At 41.5% G+C, this 24,898-nt stretch overlaps 1 protein-coding gene across 1 annotated transcript in view; it reads right to left on the bottom strand.

The window, feature by feature from the left end:
- Positions 1-21,981: 21,981 nt before the first annotated feature.
- Positions 21,982-24,898, bottom strand: part of SPATA18 (spermatogenesis associated 18) — a 41,386-nt gene continuing 38,469 nt past the window's right edge. Inside the window, exon 12 of the mRNA XM_064285818.1 lies at positions 21,982-22,520. Coding sequence (XP_064141888.1) covers positions 22,359-22,520 — 162 coding nt within the window. The 3' untranslated portion in view covers positions 21,982-22,358. The remainder of the gene's footprint in view (positions 22,521-24,898) is intronic.

Here is a 24,898-nt window from a genome sequence, read left to right on the forward strand (position 1 = left end):
AAAGCTGCTGGAAATACAGCTGTGACAGGAGGAAGAAGAAAGAAAAAAAGAAGGGCTTGTTTTCTGTTCTTACTGAGCCTCCTCAGAAATCTCACCCAACAGCTGTACTTAGGCAGCATTGGCCAGAACACAGACACACGGCTATATCTACAAAACCAAACCAAACCCATTGCCGTGGAGTCAATTCCGACTCAGAGCAACCCTACAGGACAGGGTAGAATTGCCCCATATGGTTTCCAAGGAGTGACTGGTGGATTCAAAATGCAGACCTCTTGGTTAGCAGCCAAGCTCTTAACCACTTCACCACCAGGACTCCTACATCTAGCAAAAAGAAAAGCTAGGAAATGTAGTTTTTCAGCAGGGCACCTGTTATGGAATGAATTATGCCCCACAAAACATGTGTGGAAATCCTAACCCCTGTACTTACGGATGTGATCCTGTTTGGAAATAGGGTGTTTGTTTTGTTATGTTAAGGAGGTCACATTTTAACAGTCCATACTTTGGGTGGATCCAAAACCTAATCAACTTCTGCGATATAAAATGGCCAGAATAGACACAGGCACACACAGGCATAGGGGAAGACGACATATGAAGACAGATATACAGGGCAGATACATGTATAAGCCCAAGAATGCCAAGGATTGCCAGCTACAAGGAGCTGAAATAGACAAAGAAGACCTCCCTCTGCAGTCACACCCTGAATTCAAACTTCCAGCCTCCTAAACTATGGCAAAATAAATTTTTATTCTTTAAAGCCACTCACTTGTGGTATTTCTGTTATGGCAGTGCTAGTTATCTAAGACAGCTAGTTACCCCAGGATCTGCTAAGAAAGAGGGGAAAATGGACGTGGAAAGCAACCCTCGACCTCACGATGACATCTTAATTCTTTGATTAATTTTCTATTTGGTGCTTCCTTTTTTTTTTCATTTTTCATTTTACTGAAGTTATTGATTCTTTTTTATTTAAAATTTATAATGAAGATTTAATCCAACCCTATATATTTTATTCCGTATCAAACTTTACCAACATACACTTGATGCCATTGTGAGATTTCTTTTGTGTATATTATTTCTACCAAAGTTAAATTTTCTAATGTGAAACATTGTACTTTTAAATTATCTGAAAAACATCTTATTCCATCTCTACTGACACTGCATAAAATGTAAATGTAGTATTTCACATGATTTGAAAATTCGAACTGCAGAGAAGTGTATAAATTTAAAATAAAACTCCTCTCCTCTTCATTTCCCGAGAGGTAACCACTATTAAACATTTCTTGGACATCCCTCCTGCAAAAGATTAATGTAAATTATATTTATTTCTTAGCTCTTCCATGAGAAAATAGAGGATAATCTGATAAGAGAATGCACTAGACAGGCAGAAAGAAAGGGACGGGAAGAAGAGACCCACAGAAAGAGCTTTAAAAAGGAAGCTCTAAGTAGACAAGCGGAGCCTGGGGGTGGGACACAGTTTTCCATTTTCCACCAAACCTAAAGCTTGGTGGTTTGAACTCATCCAGCAGCACCACAGAAGAAAATCCTGGCGAACTGCTCCTGTAAAGATTCCCAAACCAAAAATCCTGCTGTGATTGATTCCATTCTGAGTCATAACAACACTACAGGACAGAGTAGAATTTCCTCATAGGGTTTCCAAGGCTGTAATCTTTAAGGAAGCAAACTTCCACATCTTTCTCCCATGGAACGGCTGGTGGATTTGAACCACTGACCTTTCAGTTAGCAACCAAAAGCTTAACCACTGCACCACCAGGAATCCTTCTGTAAAGATTGATTATAGCCAAGAAAAACCTATGGAGAACTTCTACTCTGTAACCCATGGGGTCTCCATGAATAGGGGACTGATCAATGGCAGCTAGCAGCAACAACAGGTAGACAAGAAGGACAAGTAAAAGTAAAGCTTCCCCTGTCCAGCCTAGAATGCTTATGGGCTGAGGCAGATGAGTGTGGAGAGTAAGAACCGATAGCAGAGACAGAAGGTCAGGTACGTGCCCCAGCTCCCTACTCCTGAGGGGGGAGAAGGTGCAGTGACTAAGTTGAAAGGAACTCTTGCCTTGCAGGGTGTTTGGGGATAGCTGGAGACTGCTGCACAAGGTAAACCTTGTGCCTATACGGTGGCCTGGAAGTCTACTGAGTGGAATGGTCAAGCAGAGAGAGGGTTCAATTTGCCCTCTGAGCCCTCCTAATTTTGTGTATTTCATGAATGCTCGGCTGAAATCAGCTGGTCTTCCATAGGATCCACCTTCTTGGAGAAACAAGTACACCCACAGCTTCTACTGCAGAGAAGACAGCCTGGACCAGGAGATGGATGGGGTGATGGCAGGGACTTCCAGAAGAGGTTGGGGTTGTGGGGGAGATTCAGATAGCAGGGAAGGATCTCTAGGCTCTGACCTGTCTGAGAAAAGCTAGACCACATATGCATGGCCACAAACTTGGCAGACATGCCAGCAGAACACCCCAGGACAGAACCAGGTCAGCCATACCTCAGGGGACACGAGCTGTGTATACCAAAAGATCAGCATGAGGTCACAAGGATCCTTTTTCTACAAGGTCATGAGGTTGTGGAAGCCCACCCCACACACTTGGACACCATCTTGGGGAAGAGCAGGGGAAAAAAAAAAAGAAATTTGAAACACTAAGAAATTTTCCCTGAGACACTGGATTAAACTTGAAAGACTACAAATCATGAGGCCAGACCAAATTTTAAACTGCATTTGAACAAATTGGTTCTTACTCTCTATTTCCAGAAGGGTGGGAATGAGAAGAGGTAGAATTTATCAATTATATGTAAATACAGAGAGAGTCCCTGGGTGGTGTAATGGTTAAGCACTTGACTACAAGCTGAAAGGTTGGCAGTTCAAACCCACCCAGAGGCACCTCCTGTGATCTGCTTTCAAAAGGTCACAACCCTGAAAACCCTGTACAGCACAATTCTACTCTGACACACACAGGGTTGCCATGAGTTGAATTTGACTCAGCGACAACTAACAACATATAAATATAAGAGCAACACTTTTTTTGCACATCCAGTTGTTCTTGTTGTAGCTGCCATTGAATCAGCACCCAACTCCTGGCGACCTCATGCACAACACGATAAGATGGTTGTGATTCATAGTATTTTCATTGGCTGATTTTCCAAAGTGGATCACCAGGGACTTCTTCCTAGTCTGTCTTAGTCTGGAAGCCCCACGGACACTTGTCCAGCCTCAATCACAAGTGAGTGGTGGCTGTGCATGAGGTGCGTTCAGGAATCAACTTGGGTCTCCTGCATGGAAGGCGAGAATTCTACCACTGAACCACTGCTGTCTTTGCAGGTCCAATAAAGAGAGCTAATTTGTGATTTTTGTCAAAATGTTCTGCTTCCTTCCATCACTGTTGTCTCCTTTGGGTCTCACTTGAGATAAGTCTGGAAGACATTATTACCTCCATTGTACCAATCATGAAAAATAAAAGCATACGTCTGGGCAGGCCTAGAGGGAAGGTATCCAGTTTCCCCAGCTAGTTCTCTTTCCACCAAGAAAATGAGTGTGGAAGGTTCCAGACTTGCTAGCAAAGACTGGGAAAAACAGCCTGTCCTGGACAGTGGACCACCTTGTGGACACTGTTCTCAGGTCATACTGAGGTTTCTCACTCTAGTCAAAGAGTAGGTCTTTGGACAGAAAAGACCCCACAGACCAAGGCCTGAGAGAAACAGCCAGACCATTCAGCTGCCCTGTGTCCCAGCGTTCTGTTCCCCCACGCGTCCACAAAGCTCTGCTAAAGCTCAGACTCCATTTCTCACTTCATTATGCATTGGGGTCACTTTATTTGCAGCTTTCCCAACTCCCACAAGGACTCACTGTAGCTCTGTTGGTCTGATTTAATTAAAATCAAGTCTTGAAAAAAACTTATATACAGGACTTGACCTATAACAATGTTTATTGTGTTCTCCCTTGCTAATTTACTGGAGAACCACACATAAACCCCGCTGAACCTGATTCAAACAGCAGACCCAACCATACGATCAGCCAGAATTAATTTCTCACCTCCTACACTAGTTACACTATGAGTTGGAATCGACTCAAAGGCAACAGGCATGGTTTGGAATACTAGTTACAAAGGAGCCCTGGTGGTGCAACTGTTAAGCGGTCAGCTGCTAACAGAAAGGTTGACTGTTTGAATCCACCCAGCGGCTCTGTGGGGGAAAGACCAGGAGATCCGCTCTCATAAAGATTACCAGAGATTACAGCCAAGAAAACTCTATGGGGCAGTCCTTCTCTGTCAACATGGGGTTGCTATGAGTCGGAATCGACTCAACGGCACCCAACACTCGTTACATAGACAGGTTCGGGTTCACAAAAAGCCCCAAACCCTGATGCAACTTATCCAGGGTCCAGAGAAGTGTGACGTGCTCCCTTTAAGCTGTACTGGAAGCCTAGACTTGAAATGCTGTTTCAGAGTCGGGTTCTTTCAGAGTCTGTGGGCTCTAGCTGCTCGAGTGTCATTAGGATGACTTCTCGGGACCTTCAGATCTTATTTCACATCGGCCGAAGCCTGGTCTTGATTAAAGTTGCAGAGGAGAGCATATGGCAGTCAGAGACGCTTAGCCTGGTTAACAAGCCCCTGCAGGTTCACACCAAAAAAAGCAAGAATCCATAAACCGTCTGCCATTCATTCAAGCTGGGCTCCCAGTGAAATCCGAGCTTGCGTACTGCTTGTGTTTATATATTTGAGTTAATTGAGTTTTTAATTATTAAAAGTGCGTCCAGCCAGGCAAGGGATTTAGTGAACTGAGTATTAAAGTAACACATCATCGAGGCCAGTTTTCTCCCAAGTCCCCCAACATGATTAGCGCGGGGGCTCTTTGCTGTTGTGTATTTTAACAGGAAAGGAGGGGGTAGAGCTGTGACCATTCACATTTTCTTAACTTTGGCATCTGCAGAGTGGGAAGGATACTGCCTTTAGCTTTTGAATTCTGTTAGGACTAGACAAAACACTTCTAGGAAACACTGCCATTCACTGTAAGAACCGGCAATACAAAGTGGAAATGGAGCCTCTCTTCTGTTGTCAGAGCTCCAGACCAGACCAGAAATTACACCAGTTGCTTGTACACGTATACTAAATGGGGAGAGTCTTTGCAGAGGTCTCGTTACAGAAGGAACTGAAGCAAGAGCTTTCTCCTGAATGCTCAGGAGTTCTTTATACAGTAGGAGAAGAGCTTTAGAGGTAAAGATCCCCCACTTCATAAATTTTTACTTTTTTATTAGAATAGTGCAAAATACTTCAAAATAGAACGATAATATTACATCAGGGTGCTCCTGTTTTTGTTTTTGTTTTTAAGATACCTGCTTCCTTTCCTGTTAAAGCAATGTACTACTTCATCCTTTCTCTAATAACCAGTTGTCATCGAGTCGACTCTGGCTCATGGTGACCCCAGGTGTGTCAGAGAAGAACTGTGCTCCATAAGGTTTTTTTTCAAAGTAGATCATCAAGGCTTTTCTCCAAGGTACCTCTTGGACCTCTGAACTTTCAGTTAGCAGTGGAACACATTAACCATTTGCACCAGCCGGGGACAGAAACCCTGATGGCGTAGTGGTTAAGTGCTATGGCTGCTAACGAAACGGTCGGCAGCTCGAATCAGCCAGGCGCTGCTCGGAAACTCTATGGAGCAGTTCTACTGTGTCCTATAGGGTCGCTATGAATCGGAATTGACTCAATGGCACTGGGTTTGGTTTTTTTTTTTTTTTTTTTTGGTACCACCCCGGGACACCCTTTCCGTAATGCACAATTCTTAATTACCACTTTTCAAAAATATTAATTCCTTTTAATGAAATGGCACAATGTGTTTCCATAGCGGATCATAGGAGAACCAGTTCTGATCTGCTAACCTGGACACTCTACACTTGGTTTTCCTTGACTAACTTTGTGTCCTGCTTTCACTAACAACTTCTTCCAAGTCAAGTCCCAGGATTCCTAGAAGGTCCTACAACAGCCTATGCCCAGGAACAGTAGCCCAGAAAACACGGGGCTCTGAGTCAGGAATTTCCCTGTGGACACTGTGTGCAGGGGTACTGTGGGAGGAAGAGATAGAGCTGGGGGGAATATGCAGAGAAGTGAGGGGGCAGGAGAGAAAGGAGGGTAAGAGGAAATAAATGGGATCCACCACGCTCTGCAAGATGGAGAAAGGGATAGGGCAGAAGGATAGAGAAAAAATGGTAAGAGAAAACAAACATTAGTGTGGGTGATGGGAAGGTACTAACTCACACATGGAAGTGGAAAATTTCTCCAGTCAAAGCAACCCAAATCATTTACAACCATTGTGTCATATTATGCCTTTTTATGCAGTTCTTCACACCTCAGGGGAGCCCCTGGGTGGTGCAAACACTTAACGTATTCAAATATTACCCGAATGGCTGGAGGTTCAAGTCCACCAAGAGGCACCTTGAAAGAAAGGCCTGGCAATCCATTTCCAAAAACTTAGCCCTATGGAGCACAGTTCTACTCTGACAATACATGGGGTCACCATGGGCTGGAGCTGACTCGACAGCAGCTGGTTGAACGTCCCTCAGAGATCAGCTGTAGAGGCAAACACAGGAGATCTTGTCAATAGATTGCTGTACTCATCACACGTTCAGCTTCTTAAGCTAGAAACAACTGGAAGCCTTTACAGCTGTTTCTGTGATGCTCTATGGAGATTTGGGCTCTCCACAAATTTATTTAGCACCTGTTCTGTCGAGAGTTGGTTCTCAGTGAGTTACCCACCGTTTTAGAGTTTTGGCTTTGACTGGAGCTCTTTGACAGGGCTTAGCAGGTCCCAGCATGGGGCGGGGGAAGAAGGAGGAAGAGGAAGAATAAGCAAATGTTGAGACCCCTAGGCCTATCTAGTTATCTATCATTCCTCTTTTCCACCTATTTTTCACTCCTACCAATCTCTCTCTTATCCCCATTTGAAATGCACTCATCACACTGACTCCACAGTCTTCTATTTCCCCCGTCCAAATCATGCTTTCCTTCTTCCTGCCCAAAGGAAATTCCCACCTACTGATAAGAAAGTTTGGTTGCAGTGAAGGATTTTTCCTAGCTAGGGCAGAAATCCCAGAAGAGAGAAAAAGAGAAGGAAGAGAAGAGAACCTACACTGAAGCCATTTATCTTCAAGATGGTGCTTTAACGAGGGTCAATTTCAGAAAGTGGTTTCCAGTCTCCCTCCTTTACCCTCTTGTTCCTGGCACAAGTTTTCTTACAAGGCTCTCGTGTCACTCTAGGGACGTCAGTGGCTCTGCAACTAGCAACGTAAATGAATAGTCCTGTGGATGAGGCTATTCCTCTAACTCGGAGGATACTCCCTATGGGGCAAGGGTGTAAGTTATTGCCCACCTGAGCATTTTCATGGTGGAGTTTCAGAGGCTAAGGGTGACATCTCCCACTACCTGAGATGTGGGACAAGCTTAAAGCCAACCAGAAACCTCCCAAACTCTGTACAAGGCTGCCTGAGTACAAAATGGCCCCCAAGTCTACTTGTTCTGGCAGGTGTGTGAGACCTAGGCTTACTTCTTCTCTCCCTCTGTAAGGAAGAGAATGACCAAGTCACCACAGGGAATGCTAGAATACTGTTAAGGATTGAATTGTGTCTCCCAAAAGTGTATGTTTTAAATCCTAACCCTTATACTTATGGTTGTAATCCCGTTTGGGAGTGGGTCTTCTTTGGTATGTTAAGGAAGCCTTATCAGTGTAGGGTGTGTCTTAAGATACAAGATATAAAATGAGCAGATTGGCACAGATGGGGAAAGGTAGATGCCAGCTGCCACATGAGATCTCCAAGGAACCAAGAAACAGAAGCTACAAAGAGACAAGGACCTTCTTCCGGAGCCAACAGAGAGAGAAAGCATTCCTCTAGAGCCAGTGCCCTGAATTCAGACTTCTGCCCTCCTAACCTGTGAGAAAATAAATTTCTGTTTGTTAAAGCCACCCACTTGTGGTATTTCAGCTATTGCAGCACTAGGTAACTAAGACGAGCATCTCCTAACACTTCAGTTGATTTCCAGGGGCAAACCCTGGGGAGGATTTTTCCTCTCACAGGAAACATTGTATCCCACTTCGGAAGTTTCTGGCATAAGGGTTATTTCAGACCTGGAATCAGCTTTAGTTCTACTTAAACAACCAGAAACCCACGGCTGCTGAGTCGATTCTGACGCACAGTGACCCTATAGGACGGAGTAGACCTACCCCATAGGGTTTCCCAGGCTATAAATCTTTATGGAAGCAATCTGCCACATCTTTCTCCCACAGAGCGGCTGGTGGGTTCGAACCACCGACCTTTTGGTTTGCAGCCGAGTGCTTTAACCACTGCACCACCAGGGATCTTTTCTACTTAAAAAGGGGCAAATACTTTACTCCATGAGCATGAGGGGTTTTTTTGTTTTGTTTTTTTCTCCAAGATTGCCAACCTGGGCACATTCCCTGGATCCTCCTTCTCTCAGGCAGGCTTTTATAGCCGGCATACTCATTTAAAATAAAATTGCCCACAGCCAAATCTCCATCCTTTATCAGTACTTTGGTCAAGCTGCTAGGCTTCTAACCAAAAGATTGGCAGTCGGAACCCACCCAGGATCTTCATGGGAGAAAGACCTGGAGATCTGCTCCCATAAAGATTGCCTGTGGGGGCAGTTCTACTCAGTCACATGGGGTCACTGTGAGACCCAACGGCACCTAACGACACAGTAACAGCGCGTGTGGTTTAGTGTGTGTGTGTGTGCACATGCATGAGTGCACATGTGCACACACTTACGCAGAATGCACAGAATCCCTCATGCATTGGGTTGACTCTAGGAGGTCCATTTGCCGTAAACTGGGAGGAGAACCAACTCCATGAAAGTGTATCGGAGTCTCAGCTCTACCTCCCAGTCTGCCTCATTCCCTCCAGCCCTGAGTGTCTGCACAGAGCAAACACAGTCTGGCGCTCTCAAAGCTTTGCTGTCGTTGTTAGGTGCTGTTGAGTCGGCTCTGACTCATAGCAACCCCAGGTATAAAAGAACAAACATTGCCCCGTCCTGCGCCATTCTCACGATAGCAGGTATGTTTGAGCCACTGTTGCAGCTATTGTGTCAATCCATCTCCCTGAGCGTCTTCCTCTTTTTTGCTGACCCTCTTACTGTACCAAGCACGATGCCTTTCTCCAGGGACTGGTCCCTCCTGATAACATGTCAAAAGTACATGAAACGAAGTCTGTCCATCCTCACTTCCAAGGAGCACTCCGGCTGTATTTCTTCCAAGATGGACTTATTTGTTCTTTGGGCAGTCTGTGGTGTATTCAATATTCTGTGCCAACACCTTAGCCAGAGGAAAAGTGAAGTAGAGAACACCCAAAATAAAATATATTCTATTTCTGGATACAGTGCCGGGTTCTGTTTCCACATTCTTCGTCATGGTCTCCTCAGGGCTCTCAGACACTGTGTGCAAAGCTGACTCTGAGGCTAGAAGTTCCATACCAGGCAGATGCACTAGCGTTGGACTGGCACTGATCGGGACCATCTGCCTGATACATCTCAAGGGCTCTATGGGGGGGGCGGGGGGCTTCTGACATCCACCAGGATTATCATTTACGTGGGCAATAAGGAGCAGGAGTAAAGGGATTTCTTGAGACACCAAGGGCCTCTTTTTCTGGTCACAGTTTCTGGTAGTAAAAAGCAGGGCTCTGGCCCACAGGAAATCCTGAAGGGAGACGGTCAGAAGAGGCTGTGGGGACAGTGCAGGCTATTTTCTCTAAACGTCTCAGTCAAGAGACTGGCTTCATGTTTTGCTCTTGCAGCATGTTATTTTGCCTTTAGAGATCTTGAGCCTTGAAGAGATAATTATGGTGCACCGCACCCATATACTCATTTATAATTCAATTTTTTTTTTTTAAGTCTAAACTAAAAGTTTAAGGAAGTCCAACAAACCTCTCATTTTCCCTAGAGCTACTCATAGCACTTTTAAAAAATTTAAACACTAAATTGTTTTAAGAACCTTTGGGAGTAAACTTGCTTTGCTGATACCGTAGTTCGTGTTAAGCCTGTTAAGCCTGACGTGTGGGCAGCCCAAGATCAGTCCTGATCCTCTTTTACCAACTTTGAAAATTTAAACAGAATATTGTTTCTGGTCCTTTGGATGACAAGTATCCATAGATCTGCAGATTCACGGGAAGAAAGGAGCCTTCCTTTGGTTTCAATAACTTTATCACAAATCAGAAATTTTAGATATAACTAACGACTTCACTTAAATGTATTTACTGCTTTTAAGAAAGGGATGTTCCAAGAGTGGAGGTTTGGTGGGACCTCAGGACTATCTCCAAATGGAAGGTCTTTACCAGGTTTCATTACTCACTGTTCTTCAAAGGTCACTCACATGCTAGTGCACACTATGGAAAAAAAAAAATATCATCCTGCAACTGCTAGAAGGTTAACTCTTTCTAAGGCAACTCTCCAGGTTAGAGAGAATAAAAACCAAGCAAGACGCCCATTTTAGGAAGCTCTATCCAAGAAGGGACAACCAAATTTCATTCATTACTTAACTAATCCTCTTTACCAGGCAAAACTGATTCTGAGACTTTCTTATGTAAGGCTTTCCGAAAACTTGGAAAATGCCATTAAACCAATACGGAAGCTTTTCCTTGCACCCAGGTCCATTGCACACTGTTGTGCACTGCACAGGTCCAGGGAATAACATTCTCACCACAGTCTTTATCAGGGCTACTGCCAGTCCACAGCTGTTGGTCATAGGTGCACCGTTGAATAAGATGCTTGTGTTAGAATATAAACTAACTAATGAAGTGGAGATGCAGCCTGGGTGAAGGAAGAAACAGAAAGTCCTTTGTAAAATTTTTCTTGGAGACTATTATTTTAACTTAAATTTGATCTGTGGTCATTCGCTGAAGGCATATTTAATTGATCTTTCACTGACTATAAAGATAGAAATTTTAAGATCAGTCTGCTCTGAAAAAAAAAAAAAAAATCCCATCAAAAACAAAAAAAAAATACTCCCCCCAAAAATGGCAAAGCAGGTCCAGAGGAGTCCATGTGGAAATCTATATTTTTGACAGGAAACATTTCTGCTTCTGCAGAGATGGTTTTTAAACACGAAAAGGAGAGCTGTTATTATTAACGCTATAAATCTCTCTTCCCCTCATACAGAATTCTGAATTTTCAAACACTCTAGGAACATCACTCTGGCCAGTTCCTGCCATTTCTTAGCCGCTTAAATGATAGCATTCCATCTTCCAAGCGAAAACAAAAGCACTTGCTCGAAATAACCCTTAGCGTTTCTGAAACTGAGTTTGGTCACACAAAATGCTAATCAATCTGAAAAATCCTGGCAATCTTAGCGGATCGTGAAAGAAACCATCAGTTGCTTCTCTTTCATGCTTAAGAGCAAATGTTCACAACATTAATTAACAAACTGCATTGTATCGCACTGAGAACTCTAAGTTGACAAGATGGTGGTGCTTGGGTGCAAAACAGGATTTAAAAATTGAGAAAAAATTAGGATCTAGCATAGAAATTGCTTCTTGAGCCTTAAAGTGATCAAATGTATAAGTTCTTTATTAGGTATAATGACACATTTATTTAACATTTTACATTTTGTGTCACAGTCTTTGTATTTTATGCCTAGCCATCCTCCAGAAATTTAAGTTATTCTCCAAATTTATGAAGAGCAGTAAAACTAGTAAATAGGTTTAAGGTTTTATCTGTGGAATTGTTATTTCCCAATTTCAATCGTATTACTGCTAGAAAAGTATCCTCTTATTTCTTAAGCAATATTGCCATCTCGTGGCCAAATTCATACAGTTCCCAGGAAAACTCCAGGCCTACAGGAATTAAAACCAAAAAACAAGCCAAAGCCGGTGCTGTCAAGTTGATTCCGATTCATAACGATTCTATAGGACAGAGTAAACTGACCCATAGGTTTTCCAAGATGCAGCTGGTGGATTTGAACTGCTGACCTTTATGGTTAGCAGCCAAGCTCCTAACCACTGTGTCACCAGGGCTCCACAGGAACTAAAAAAAAAAAAAAAAGATCCCCAATAGCACCAAAGATTGGAATTCACTTATGTCTAGACTTTCCTCCAATTCTGGATCAAGTTGCTTAGGGAGGGAGAGGTCATCCCAGGAAATCATATTATAATTTTGCTCTCCAATACTCAATATCAGTTCCTCTTACATTACTGCTTTGGCTATTCAATGAAGAAAAGCTGATTTCAGGGTAGGAAAACAGTACGAAAAAAAATCTGTCATTTCCACCAATGAAATGATCTTTATTAGAACTATTTTTTTTTTTTTTTTTTTTAGCCTTGTATTTCAAATTCTGCACACTCAACCATGGATTACATTTGGCCTTTCTCTAGCAATATTTCTTTCCTAGAGATTTTCAGATGGAACCTTTTTTTCAACACTTAGACTGCAGTGGTGAGAGATTATATTTGGCTCTTTCTCTTAAAAAAAAAAAAAAAGAAGAGGAAGGAAAAGGGGAAAGAGAAGGGAAAGGAGAAGGAGGACGAAAACAGCTTCAGGTTTCCTGAATGGAAATTGAAACAGGTTCATTTCCAGTCTTCTCTTTGGGACATTTGGTACTTGGCCAGGTAAACAAAAAAAGCCCAATTTTTCTCCTGTATTCCAACATTTGGGAAAATTCCAGTGGAAACAGGCTACCTGTGAGGTCTAATATTTGGATGTCAGCTTCACTCTAGAATTTTCTCTAGAGACTCATAATCATAAGACGTTTCCAAATCATCCAGGTGACTCCATCTCCCTTTGGCGGATGACAGTGACTATGCAAACTATGGCCGGTGGGGATTCATTATTCCTGAGTCTAACTATCACTCCATCTTTCAGTCATACACAGTGAACAAAGATCTACAGAGTGGAAGAAAAATGACTTATGAGTTTAGTAAGAAATACATATTTGACAGCTCGATAAAGAAGCTGTCCAAATACGAAACCAAACCGTCCAAATACGAAACCAAACCAAACCCCTTGATGTTGACTTGATTTCAACTCATGACGATCCTATAGGACAAAGTAGACCTGCCCAATAGGGTTTCCAAGGATCGGCTAGGGGATTCAAACTCCCAACCTTTTGATTAGCAGGCCACCGGGGCTCTAAATAAGATAGATACACAAGAGAAAAATATTAATCTCTACAGAAAAGAAATAAAATTGTTATTCTTTAGTTTTTCATCTTTCTGTTTCTTACATTAACAATTTAATGGCATAACCCACCATCAGCCAGATATTTATATGTATGTATGCAGATAAAGACTACGTATACTAAATATACTAAATTTTCAGTAATTCAGCCGTGTTTGGATTGTAGAAGATAATTTAATATTTCCAGAGGTTTTAAAATTAATACATCATTTTCCATTCAGAAATTTAGGGGAATGATTATAGAAGTAATCAATTATTTCTTTGATATTCTTTTTGTGGGTCTTTATGTCCACGGTCTAGGCCAGTATTTTCCAGGTTTGTCTGATGAGTTAAAAATATAGATCCTCCTGGAGGTTCTGACTCAGTACACTTGGGGTGGGGGGGTCCAAGAATCTATCTCTGATAAACATGCCAACTGATTTTCATCACCAAACAATTTGGGGAAATACTTGTCTAGGTATCCTACTGAAGTGGCTTAAGATGTAAATATAATCTGGCAATCAACTTCTGAAAAATCAGCCCCTGAAAGAAAACCTATGGAGCAGAGTTCTATTCTGACGCACATGGGGTCACCATGAGTTAAAATCAACTTGACTGCAGTTTGTTTTTGGTTTTCTAAAGGTGAATGTAAAGTCCCTTGTGCCTTGCTTTCCGTTTTCAGCCCAGTATTTAAGCTGCATACTGGGTTGTTTTTGTGTTTTCTCTGATTCATTCCCATTGTATGTTACACTGAGCTGAGAAAACTGTATGAAACCCCAAATGAGTTATCACGGGATGCTAAGTCTGGGTGACAGTGCTGTGGGAGACCTGGTTCAACCTACCATTAACCAGATGGACTTAAAATTATCTCCTTAACAAGAGCTCGGTAACCATTAATCACTACCCCATCTTTCAGAGAGATCACAGACTCACAGATAGACACTGCCAAGGAGTGCTGAGAGTTTTCTTGCCAAATTGAAAATTTTGCATCCCCACCACCTAACCCAGTGCCTGGAACATCATTTTAAAAGCATTAATAAATGCTTGTTAGATGAATGAATGAATGGACAAATAGCTTTCTTCCATTCTCACTTCAACTTGTGACCCACAGAGCTGGGCCAATCCTGAAGTTTATCATTTTAAGGGATGGCTTTGAAACTTGCTCCCTGGTCTATGAAGATGAGAAGTAGGAGGGGAGCACCATGTCCCATCCCCAGCATCTCAACAGCAGAAATCAATTGCCAAGGGTCTAACTCATCAAATGGTGCTCCAAGCTCTCTGACAACTGTCCAATTGCTCCACTTTTTAAAAATACAGTTCACAGATTTTAATGCATTATTTCAGTTCTATTACTAAATTCATGGCTAAAACTATACAGAAATCAGCTTGTAATTTACCCACTTGTCATATTCATTTATTGCTCACTCAACAAAAAATAGAAATAGCCATCCAATTTTGATATGCAACACCTGTGATACTATGGAAACTATGACGTTCATGCTGGCACCCAGCGGACATTTTTTAAAGAGCAAAATTGTCTCGTCACGTTTTGTTTTGAAAATAGAAAAGTAATTCATGGTTCATTTTCAAGGCCCCAGCTCACTCATTTTCCAAGGTCAACACACTTCACAGCTTTGGTATTTAAATGTCATTTATTCATATGGTTCCTGGACTCACATTTCCATGACCTAATGCAGTTTGTAATAACACCAGCTTCTTAACAGCTCCAAAACACTTTACCCCTAATTACAGGCATAAATTTGCTCAAAGAAATACTTCTAATACTACTTGGGTACTATTTAACCCAGACTTTACAGAATGCTATTGGCAGCAATCCCTGCCTTATGAAAAAGAATTTGTGGGGTGCCTAAAAGAGTAGAATGGTCTGAAAATTACCCTGTCACTTAGGAACATAGCAGGTAGAACACACGGCTGTGGGAATGGTACCTGTTAGAATTGATCTCAGGAGCATTTCCCCTGCACTCCTTTTATTATTAGTGACCCTTGGATTACAAGCTCAGCAGATATTTGTGAAAGGACTGAGTAGTTCACCGGCGACTGAGATAACTGAATTACATTCTCATGTGTAGTTCAGTACACTTCCTCTATCGACTTTCATAGCTTTCTTATATACAGATATTTGCCCCATAAATCAATGTACGTAAATTCTTCGACTGTATGTGATATTCTCTTTTTAAATTGGCCGTACTCCATTTTTTCCTCTTTCTTCGTCATATCTTCTCTGTACGACAGGAAAATCGCTAAGGAGTGCAAGTGGACATGACATTAAACTCCTCAAGAGCTGGAACCCTGTTTACTACTATACCCCTAGGAGTGTGTACTGTGTCTAGCACAGAAGAGGTCCTTACTAAGTAATTACTTAGTATATGAACAAATGAATGAACTCAGGAATAAATAAATAAATAAATAAACAAAAGAACTGGGGAGTCCCTGGGTGATGAAAATGGTTAATGTGCTCGGCTGCTAACCAAAAGGTTGGAGGTTTGAGTCCACCCAGAGGCACCTCAGAAGAAAGGCCTGGTGAACTACTTCTAAAAAATCAGCCATTGAAAACACTCTGGGGCAAAGATCTACTCTGACACAGATCGTGTCGCTATGAGTCAGAATCAACTCAAAGGCAACTGGTGCTATATGCCACGAAGGATAGAATATTATTGTGAAATAGAAGACTGTACAATGTATTAGACAAATAGGTCCTTTACCAATATAACACGGGAGACTCTTTCTAGATTTGCCATTAGGAGCAACTGAAACAAAAGAAATGAAAGCTCCTTGAAAACGGTAAAGCGCTACTCAGAGAAAGCATCTTGAATGTGATGACAATGAATTGCAGACAAATTAAAGCTAACCCATTAAGTTAGAGCATGGAATTGCAGCAATCACAAGGTCAAGTCCAGAGCAGGACACAGTCAATATTCACTGCATGAATGTGTGGTCCTGGTTCAGGCCTCACAGAATCAAAATGGGTGAAGGACATCATTGAACTTGGGAATCTGAAAGAACCAACGGTTACAGAAGCACTCTTTTTCTTGATTTTATTATTAGATGTTAAATTCAATAATACAGAAACTAACATTTATCCAAGTTACAAAGTAAGAGCTTTTCATTTTTCAAAGTCTCTAAAGTTAAGATATATGCCCAGATAAAATAATTATAGGCCAGCCTCCTTTGGTTGCATGGATTCTTTCCAAAAATTATTCTAGATGATTGAGCTTTCCCTGTGTGGTTCACTCCAAAACTCAAAAAATGACAAGCAGTCAAACAGGGTACAGAGCAGATGAACTGAGGTACGTGTGACCTTTCCCCAAATCAGGGCATGCATTTAGCCCTGATTCAAGAAATTCTGATAGGAAGGCTTTCTCATTACTCAGTGAGACGCAGAAAAGGCCTATTTCAGTTGCTAATTGTCAGAATTTTAGAGCTAAGGAGATCTAGTTCAGTGTGTCTCAATGGGAGTGGTACTATACTCCTAGAGAGCATTTTGGAAATCTGTGAGGGTGTCTTTCAGTCTCACAGGTTCAGAGGTCCTTCTGGCACTTAGAAGGCAAGGGCCACGGTTGCCAGACATCCTACAAGGCTCAGGACAGACTTGCACAGTGATGAATGTTCACTTCTATCATGGGACTTTCATATAGGTTTAAAAAAACAAAAACTATGGATAATTATCTGAGCCTAGAACCTAACACCATCTAACATGTAACACAAAGTAATTGTTGCATGGTTTCAATATATGCTGAATTTTCCAGGAGCGCCATTACTGTGTAAATCGAGGCAAGACTAAGTTTTTTGCTTGAAACTTTACCAGGCATTATCCATCATTTCCGAAAAACATATCCAATGACAACACTGTTTGCGATTTTATGTTGCCAATACAACACATGTTGATTTGTATTTGCAGCTGGTGATTCTACACACAAGCATAAACATCTAATTACTTAAGTTTATCTTCTAGGGTGGTTATGCTCAAGCTTTTTTACTTAAATACATTTTATTTTATTAAAAATTGCTCTTTTTTTCAGCTTTCTATTAGAGATATGGCACTATACTCATTATTTAAAATTACATGTGCATATAGGTTATATTAACTTTGAATTTCATTTCAGATTATCCAGAATAATATATTTATTATAAAAAGGCATATTGAGTCAGGTAGGGTTGAGAGAACCGTTAATCTCATTCAAACTCCTCACTCTCTAGTGAGGAAACAGGCTCAGAGAGGTGAAGTAACTTGCTCAAGGCCACAAAGCAAGCTGATGACAGAGCCAGGGCTAGAAGTAACCGCTAGAAGTGGTCACCTAGTGTTCCTTCCAGCACACAGCCTTGCCTCAAAGTGATGACTAAATAAATGTGCAAAGAGGAGAAAAATTAACTTTACACTTCAGAATGAGTTGGTGAACGTTAGATTCCAGGGGCAAGGACTGATGAGGTCTTTCTTTCCATCTCTGCCGCCTACCACAAGGGGCGAGACACTTGAGGGAAGTATTTTTTTCACCTGAAAAGCACCAGGTGCTGGTGTTAGCACTGAGCTTATGTAACTTGAGCTACAGCCAATTCAGAGCTTTTCTCGGAAAGGTACATGGATAGATCAGTCATTTCTGAGGCTTGTGTGTTAAGGCTGACTTTAAAGTAAGAATGGGCAGAAAGAGCTGCATTAAGAAAGCACCATTCCATTATTATCCTGAACTTGAACTTCCAACAGTACTTCACAGTGAATAAATCAAGGGATATGCACTCCACTTCAAATCAATAAATGGTGCCCCTAGTTTTAGGCCTTGAGCTTAGTTATTACTAGTTAGATGGAGTTTATAGGAAGTCTGGATTTGCAAACAACTAGGTGGAATAAAACCAAAAACCAAAACTCATTGCCGTTGAGTTGATTCTGACTCACAGCGACCCTATAGGATAGAGTAGAATTGCCCCATTGGGTTTCCAAGGAGCATCCAGTAGATTTGAACTGCCGATCTTTCGGTTAGTAACCGAACACTTAACCACTGTGCCACCTGGATTCCAGGTAGACTAGGTAAAGGGCATATCCAGGTAGGTTTATATTTAACATGTGCATTAAAACAATATGGAACACTTGCAAAAGATAAACATGAGGTAATTAACATTTATCTCAAAGCTGGATTCTACCTAAAACATTGCTCTGCATTCAAGAAGCAAGAAAATTCTCTCACCTATGGCTCTAGGCTCACCTACTGGCTTCAACATATGGTACTCAACTAAGCCAAACTGGGGACTCTGAAAATGGGAACACAGAAGCAAGCCAACTACCTTCTCTTAAGTCATCATCTTTCTACATTTAGCCTTAAACCACTGCTACTGGTTTATGAGTTCCCCAACCTGAGATTAGGGCTATCTTTCAAATCTTAAAAAAAGAAAAAGTGAAAACATCCAATATTGTTTTCAAAATTAAGCTAATACCAACACTGATGATCAATCTTCAAACTAAATTGACCTGTTTTATCTTTTGGACTCTGTGTAGTAAAGATTTTCCACTTCTGTTCATATAGTTTGCTGTAAAACAGCCTAGTATTTCAGAATGGAAATCCTGAACCTGTATAATGGACTTTGCTTTGAATGAATATGATCCTAAATGCCTATGTAATCGTTTTTATCAAATTAATAGAATCTGTATCTATAAAATAAAGTAAAATGCAGTACATCTAAAGTTACAAATGCGCTCAGCCAAAACATTTAACTCTGTGTGGAGTGATACACAGAATTGCCTTTTCACATTATCTTAAGTGAGGTCTGAGGGAGGCAGACACAGGAGGCAGATGGAAGCACTGGGGAAGTTGGCTCTTGCAGATGTTCTGTGGCAGAGGAGCTTGTCTGGTCGTTTTAAAACCCTAGGGAGAAAAACACTCCGTTAATATAGTCACTTTCTTAGAATGTGTTTTGGAAGGGCCTAAATCAAAGCAGGGGGTTCGTCTAGGTTTGTAGCAATATGACCTCTCTATTGGAGGCACCTCCTATGGAATCCATGGGGCCTGGCAAATAACTGTCTGCTAGGGTACCATCAGTCAGAGGGCCCAGAAACAAGAGGCTAGAGGTGGAGGGAAAAAATGTTCCTCGGGAAACCCCAGTGGTGTAGTGGTTAAGAGTTCCGCCGCTAACCAAAACGTCGGCAGTTTGAATCCACCAGGAGCTCTTTGGAAACCCTACCAGGCAGTTTCACCCTGTTCTCTAGGGTTGCTATGAGTCGGAATCGACTCCACAGCAGTGGGTTTGGGTTTTTTCGTTTTTAGGAAGCAAAACAATCATTTTGCTGCACAATGCTGAGTACTAAAAAGAGCATTAAAAAGCAGAAAGTGTTTTTGTGATCCATTTAAAACATTTCACTTACTTGGCAATCCACACCTTATTGGAGAAGGGCTGCGACTTCGAGACAGCTGTAAAATATAAAAATGTAAAACGAGTTACACAGTAGATGGAGCTCAGGGGCTGAATCCTTCCAGCATGGTTTTTTGTCCTAATACCAGCTAAATGGTTTCTCTTAGGCGCTTTAGAACTATGCTCCCTCCCCCCGCCCCCTGCCGCCACCCCCAAGTCGTCAGATGTGATGCCTTTGATACTTCCTGAAATAAACAGGAATTCAATATGGTTTAAATTATATTATTAATTAAAAGTTGGGCTCAGTGGCCTAAGAGCAGCCATGTTGAATTCAATGCCTTCCAGAAACTAATTATAATTATTATAATAATAAATGCTAAAATTATAAAATACTCTCTGGCAGACATTTTCTGTATGCATTATCTCATGAGTCCCAAACCCCATCCTATTAAGGAGGGCCACGAGGCAGCCAGAGAAGAATCATTGTCCAATTGTCACCTTTACTTTCACTGAACAAAAGCGACCACAGCATAACCACAATTCTGTCAGGGCTCAGAAATAACTGATAACATGGCTCTTCCTTCTGATATGCTGTCTCCCCTTGGAATGGGAAGAACTGTGATTCTCCTAGTATAAAACGCTCAAGATTTCCTTTTTATTTATCAGTCCACTAAATGCACTACCCTTTTGCTTTTACCTATTGTAAATATTTATTCATGAAAAAGGATAACTGAGTCATATTAAATCTCCAAAAGTGAAGGGACGGTGTCAGATAGCTAGCTGCCTTTACCAGACAGTTCTTTATTTTCCACTTCCCCAATATCTCTCAGGCCATTTCCTTTACCTGGAATATTCCCCCTGAATTTCCCAGCCCACTGAAATTTCACCCATTCTAAAAGGCCAGATCAAATACCACCTCTCCCATGAAGCTCCTCCTCACCACCAAATTTAGAAGTAATCCCTATCTCCTCTGCTGGCTCTAGCCCTTTGTGCTTCTTTTATGGACTGTAGCATAAGCCACATACCGTCAATCTATTTAAATCATATTGATTTTGCTTTATTGAAATCCATTTAGGGAGGAGGCAATATTTTAGTCATTTTTGTTTTCATCCCAAATCTAGCACCCATCAGAGCCAAAAGGAATACTTGATAAGGAACATGCTGGAGTAACAATAAACCCATTGCCGTCAAGTCCATTCCGACTTACAGCAACCTTATAGGACAGAGTAGAACTGCTCCGTAGGGTTTCCAAGGCTGTAATCTTTACAGAAGCAGACTGCCACTTCTCCCTCAGAGCAGCTGGTGGGTTCAAACTGCCAACCTTTCAGTTAGCCGCCAAGCGCTTAGCCACTTGGAGTAACAATTGAGCTCACTAATCTCAATAAGACATTGGTGGTTCAGTGGTAGTACCATATTTTTATGCAAATAACACGCATCTTCTATATCTGTTTGCCAGCCACGCCATCCCTGCCACCCCTGCACAAGGTATTTTCATAAGCATGCTATGCTATTTTTTTTTTTTTACAGCAACATGTATTCTCGCCTTCCATGTGGGAGACCTGGGTTCAAGTCCCAGCCAATGCACTTTATGTGCAGCCACAGCCCATCTGTCAGTAGAGGTTTGTGTGTTGCTATGGTGCTAAACAGTTTTCAGTGGAGCTTCCAGACTAAGACAAAGGAGAAAGAAAGTTCTGGCGATATATTTCTGAAAATGAGCCCATGAAAACCACAATGGTCCAACCTGCAAACCAATTATAGGGATGGCACAGTACCAGACAGCATTTAGTTCACTTGTTCAGTTGCACATGGGGTCACCATCAGCCAGGGGCCAACTCCGAGGCAGCTAACAACAACAAACTCAGTAAGAAGGGTGTCTTGTTAACTGCAGGGTTTTTTGTTTGCTTTTTTGTTTTGCTGAGGGGTTTTGCAAGTTTAGGGCTAAGGCTGCTTTCCTAGAAATAATTTTGGAGAAGTGGAGCATTGCCTGACGTGGTTCTCCTTCTCCACCACTCTGCCTCTCTTCTAAAACAAGGTTGGAGAAAATATTTAAAGGATATTGACTTGAAGAAACAGCAAATTACTAGTCTCTCTGGCATTCACGTGTCTTGGTCCAACCCTGTATTCAAAAGTCATTGACCAAATATTGATTGAATCAATGAACAGTGGTAAATCATATGATGTTTTTTAGGGATGTCGTCTCCATAGTTTTCAGAGATATTTTCCCTGTTGTTAATTTTTTCTTTAACAGAATTATTAGTAAACCTCCCAAGAGCTAATAAACAAACAGATTAGCCTTTTTCTTCGTGCTTTGAAGTTGGGGAAAAATTGATACCCGCAATGTCCTTTATAAAGTACGGAAACCTAGACCATCTGAGCAATCTCTCCAAACGCATACAAGAAGTTCTAGAGGAACCAAGGACCTGGTCCCAGGTTTGTTGACTAAATTGTCCCTTTCTCTGTTCAGGGGACTATCTGATCTCTAGCAGTCTGTTTTCATTGAAAGATAAAAATTAAACTATGAAGTAAATAAAAGTGTAAGATTTAAAAAAGAATCTATGCTTCCTTCTTTCTGAAATGATGAATTCCTTGGCCCACCAAAAAAAAAACCCTGTTGCCATAGAATCGATTCCCACTCATAGTGACCCTATAGAACAGAGTAGAAAACTGCCCCATAGGGTTTCCAAGGAGGAGATGGTGGATTCAAACTGCCAGCCTTTTGGTTAGCAGCCCAGCTCTTAACCACTGCACCACCAGGGCTTCCCTTGGCCCACAGTAGTATAAAAATTAATTTGCGGTTAGTGTTGTTGCAACAGGTTCTCTTTCTACCTATATACTTGTAACCACCTCTTTTATAGGCGAATTTTGAAACAAAGAAAGCGCCAACCATAGGATGATTTTGTGTAATAAATGATTAGACAGATATGTACCGTGCTTAAACAAATACGGCTACGAGGGTAAACAGGACTTAAACTCCGGCTTCGACATCGAGTTACAGGCCGCACCGAATTCCACTAAACAAAAGAGAAATAAATAGTCATTTGTGAAAGTTATCATGGCTAAAAACAAAGCGTATATCTCATATAAAGAGAAGTTTTACTAATATGATTACCCCTGGCCATTATATCGGAATGAGGTACCCTCCTTTCATTTCATACTTGCCCCATATTTGACAATAACTTTAGAGTATTTCTCAAAATCCCATTACAATGAACTTTGGGACATAAAAATCCTTGGTGCTATTTTAATTTTGTTTTGATGAGCAAGCTGTTGGAAATTACATTCCGAATTTGCCAAGAGTTGGAAAACATAGTAAGTTTAATGAGGGTAGGCATTTGTGTCTGTTTTGTTCAGTGAGGAATTCCCAGCACCTTAGTAAGTGAACCAATGAATGAAACTGCAGCTGCTCATCTACTCCAACAAAACTAATATACAATTAAACCATACTCACTATAATGAGATTTTACCAGTAAAACCCTTCTTATAAATTCCCCTTCATTTGCCCCTTTCCTTTTCCAAGCTCCTCTTTTTAGGGTATGTTATTTTAAGTGTTTAAGCTTGGGCAAACGTTGGTGCTATACTTGATGGGAGAGGAAAAGGAAGTTAAAAGGCTATTGTTATTTGATGTTAGAACGTTGGAATAATGGCTATTTCTTCTCTCTCCCTCCAAAACTGCACTTCAGACAGTATAAAATAGTTTTCCTTAACAGGGATTGGCTGTTGTAGCGGCAAGAAGGATGTTTTATAAGATCATTCACTATAGAGCGTCTGTTATTGTCAGAACAACAAAACCCAGTTTCTACGAGCTCAACTTCCACAGCACAAAACACTTTATTGAGATAGTGCTCACTCTAATGGGATTTTTGACCTGCAAAAACCCCTTAAGGTCTTTTAAAATAAACTACTCCCCCCCTTCTTTATGTGCAAAAAGCTGCCACAAAGCACTTCCCCTATTCTCTTGGTGAAAGAGAACAGGAACAGAGACCACCCAGATGGTGGCTTTGCTCTGAAGAGTTTCACCTCACAATTTGCTTAACGCTTTCTAGGAAAAGGGAAGGGGTAAAAACTACGTAATGTGAACTATAAAGAATATCGAAGCACCTGCAGCCACCAGTTCCAACACCCGATCCCCACCTCAGTACACGTGTGCACACACACACACACACTTCCTTGTGTACCTAAGATTCCAATTTGAAGGCTGCCCAACTCCTAAAACTAAGCACATGTTTAAAACATCCTACCACCTATATCCCAGAGAAATAAGAGCCTTTACATGAACAGATATATGCACACCCATTTTCACTGCAGCACTGTTTACAATAGCAAAAAGATGAAAGCAACCAAGGTGCCCATCAACGGACGAATGGATAAATAAATTATGGTATATTCACACAATGGAATATTATGCATTGATAAAGAACAATGATGAATCCGTGAAACATTTCATAACATGCAGGAATCTGGAAGGCATTACGCTTAGTGAAATTAGTTAGCTGTAAAATGACAAATAGTGGTATAAGACCACTATTATAAGAACTCAAGAAATAGTTTAAACAGAGAAGAAAATATTCTTTGATGGTTATGAGAAGGGGGAGGGAGGGAAGGAGGAAGAAGGGTTCTCACTAACTAGATAGTAGATAAGAGCTATTTTAGTATTTTAGGGAAGGGAAAGACAACACCCAATACAGGAGAGGTCAGCACAACTGGACTAAACCAAAAGCAAAGAAGTTTCCTGAATAAACTGAACACTTCGAAGGCCAGCGTAGCAGGGGTTAGGGGGCTTGGGGATGATGGTTTCAAGGGACATCTAAGTCAACTGGCATGATAAAATCTATTACAAAAACATTCTGCATCCCACTTTGGAGAGTGGCATCTGGGGTCTTAATTGCTGGCAAACAGCCATCTAAGATGTATCAGTTGGTCTCAACCCACCTGGAGCAAAGGAGAATGAAGAGCACCAAAGACACAAGGTAATTTTGAGCCCAAGAGGCAGAAAGGGCCACATAAAGCAGAGACTATATTAGTTTGAGGCCAGAAGAACTAGATGATATCCCCGCTACAACTGATGACTGTCCTGGCAGGCAACACAACAGAGAATCCCTGAGGGAGCAGGAGAGCAGTTGGATGCAGACCCCAAATTCTTGTAAAAAGACCAGACTTAATGGTCTGATTGAGACTAGAATGACCCTGGAGGTCATGGTCCCCAGACCTTCTGTTAGCCCAAGACAGAGCCATTCCCAAAGCCAACTCTTCAGACAGGGATTGGACTGGTCTATGGGATAGACAATGATACTGGTGAAGAGTGAGCTTTTTGGATCAAGTAGACACATGAGATAATGTTGGCATCTCCTATCTGAAGCGGAGATGAGAGGGTAGAGGGGGTCAGAAGCTG

Source organism: Loxodonta africana, chromosome 5 (genome assembly GCF_030014295.1).
Source record: "Loxodonta africana isolate mLoxAfr1 chromosome 5, mLoxAfr1.hap2, whole genome shotgun sequence".
Lineage (NCBI taxonomy): Eukaryota > Metazoa > Chordata > Mammalia > Proboscidea > Elephantidae > Loxodonta > Loxodonta africana.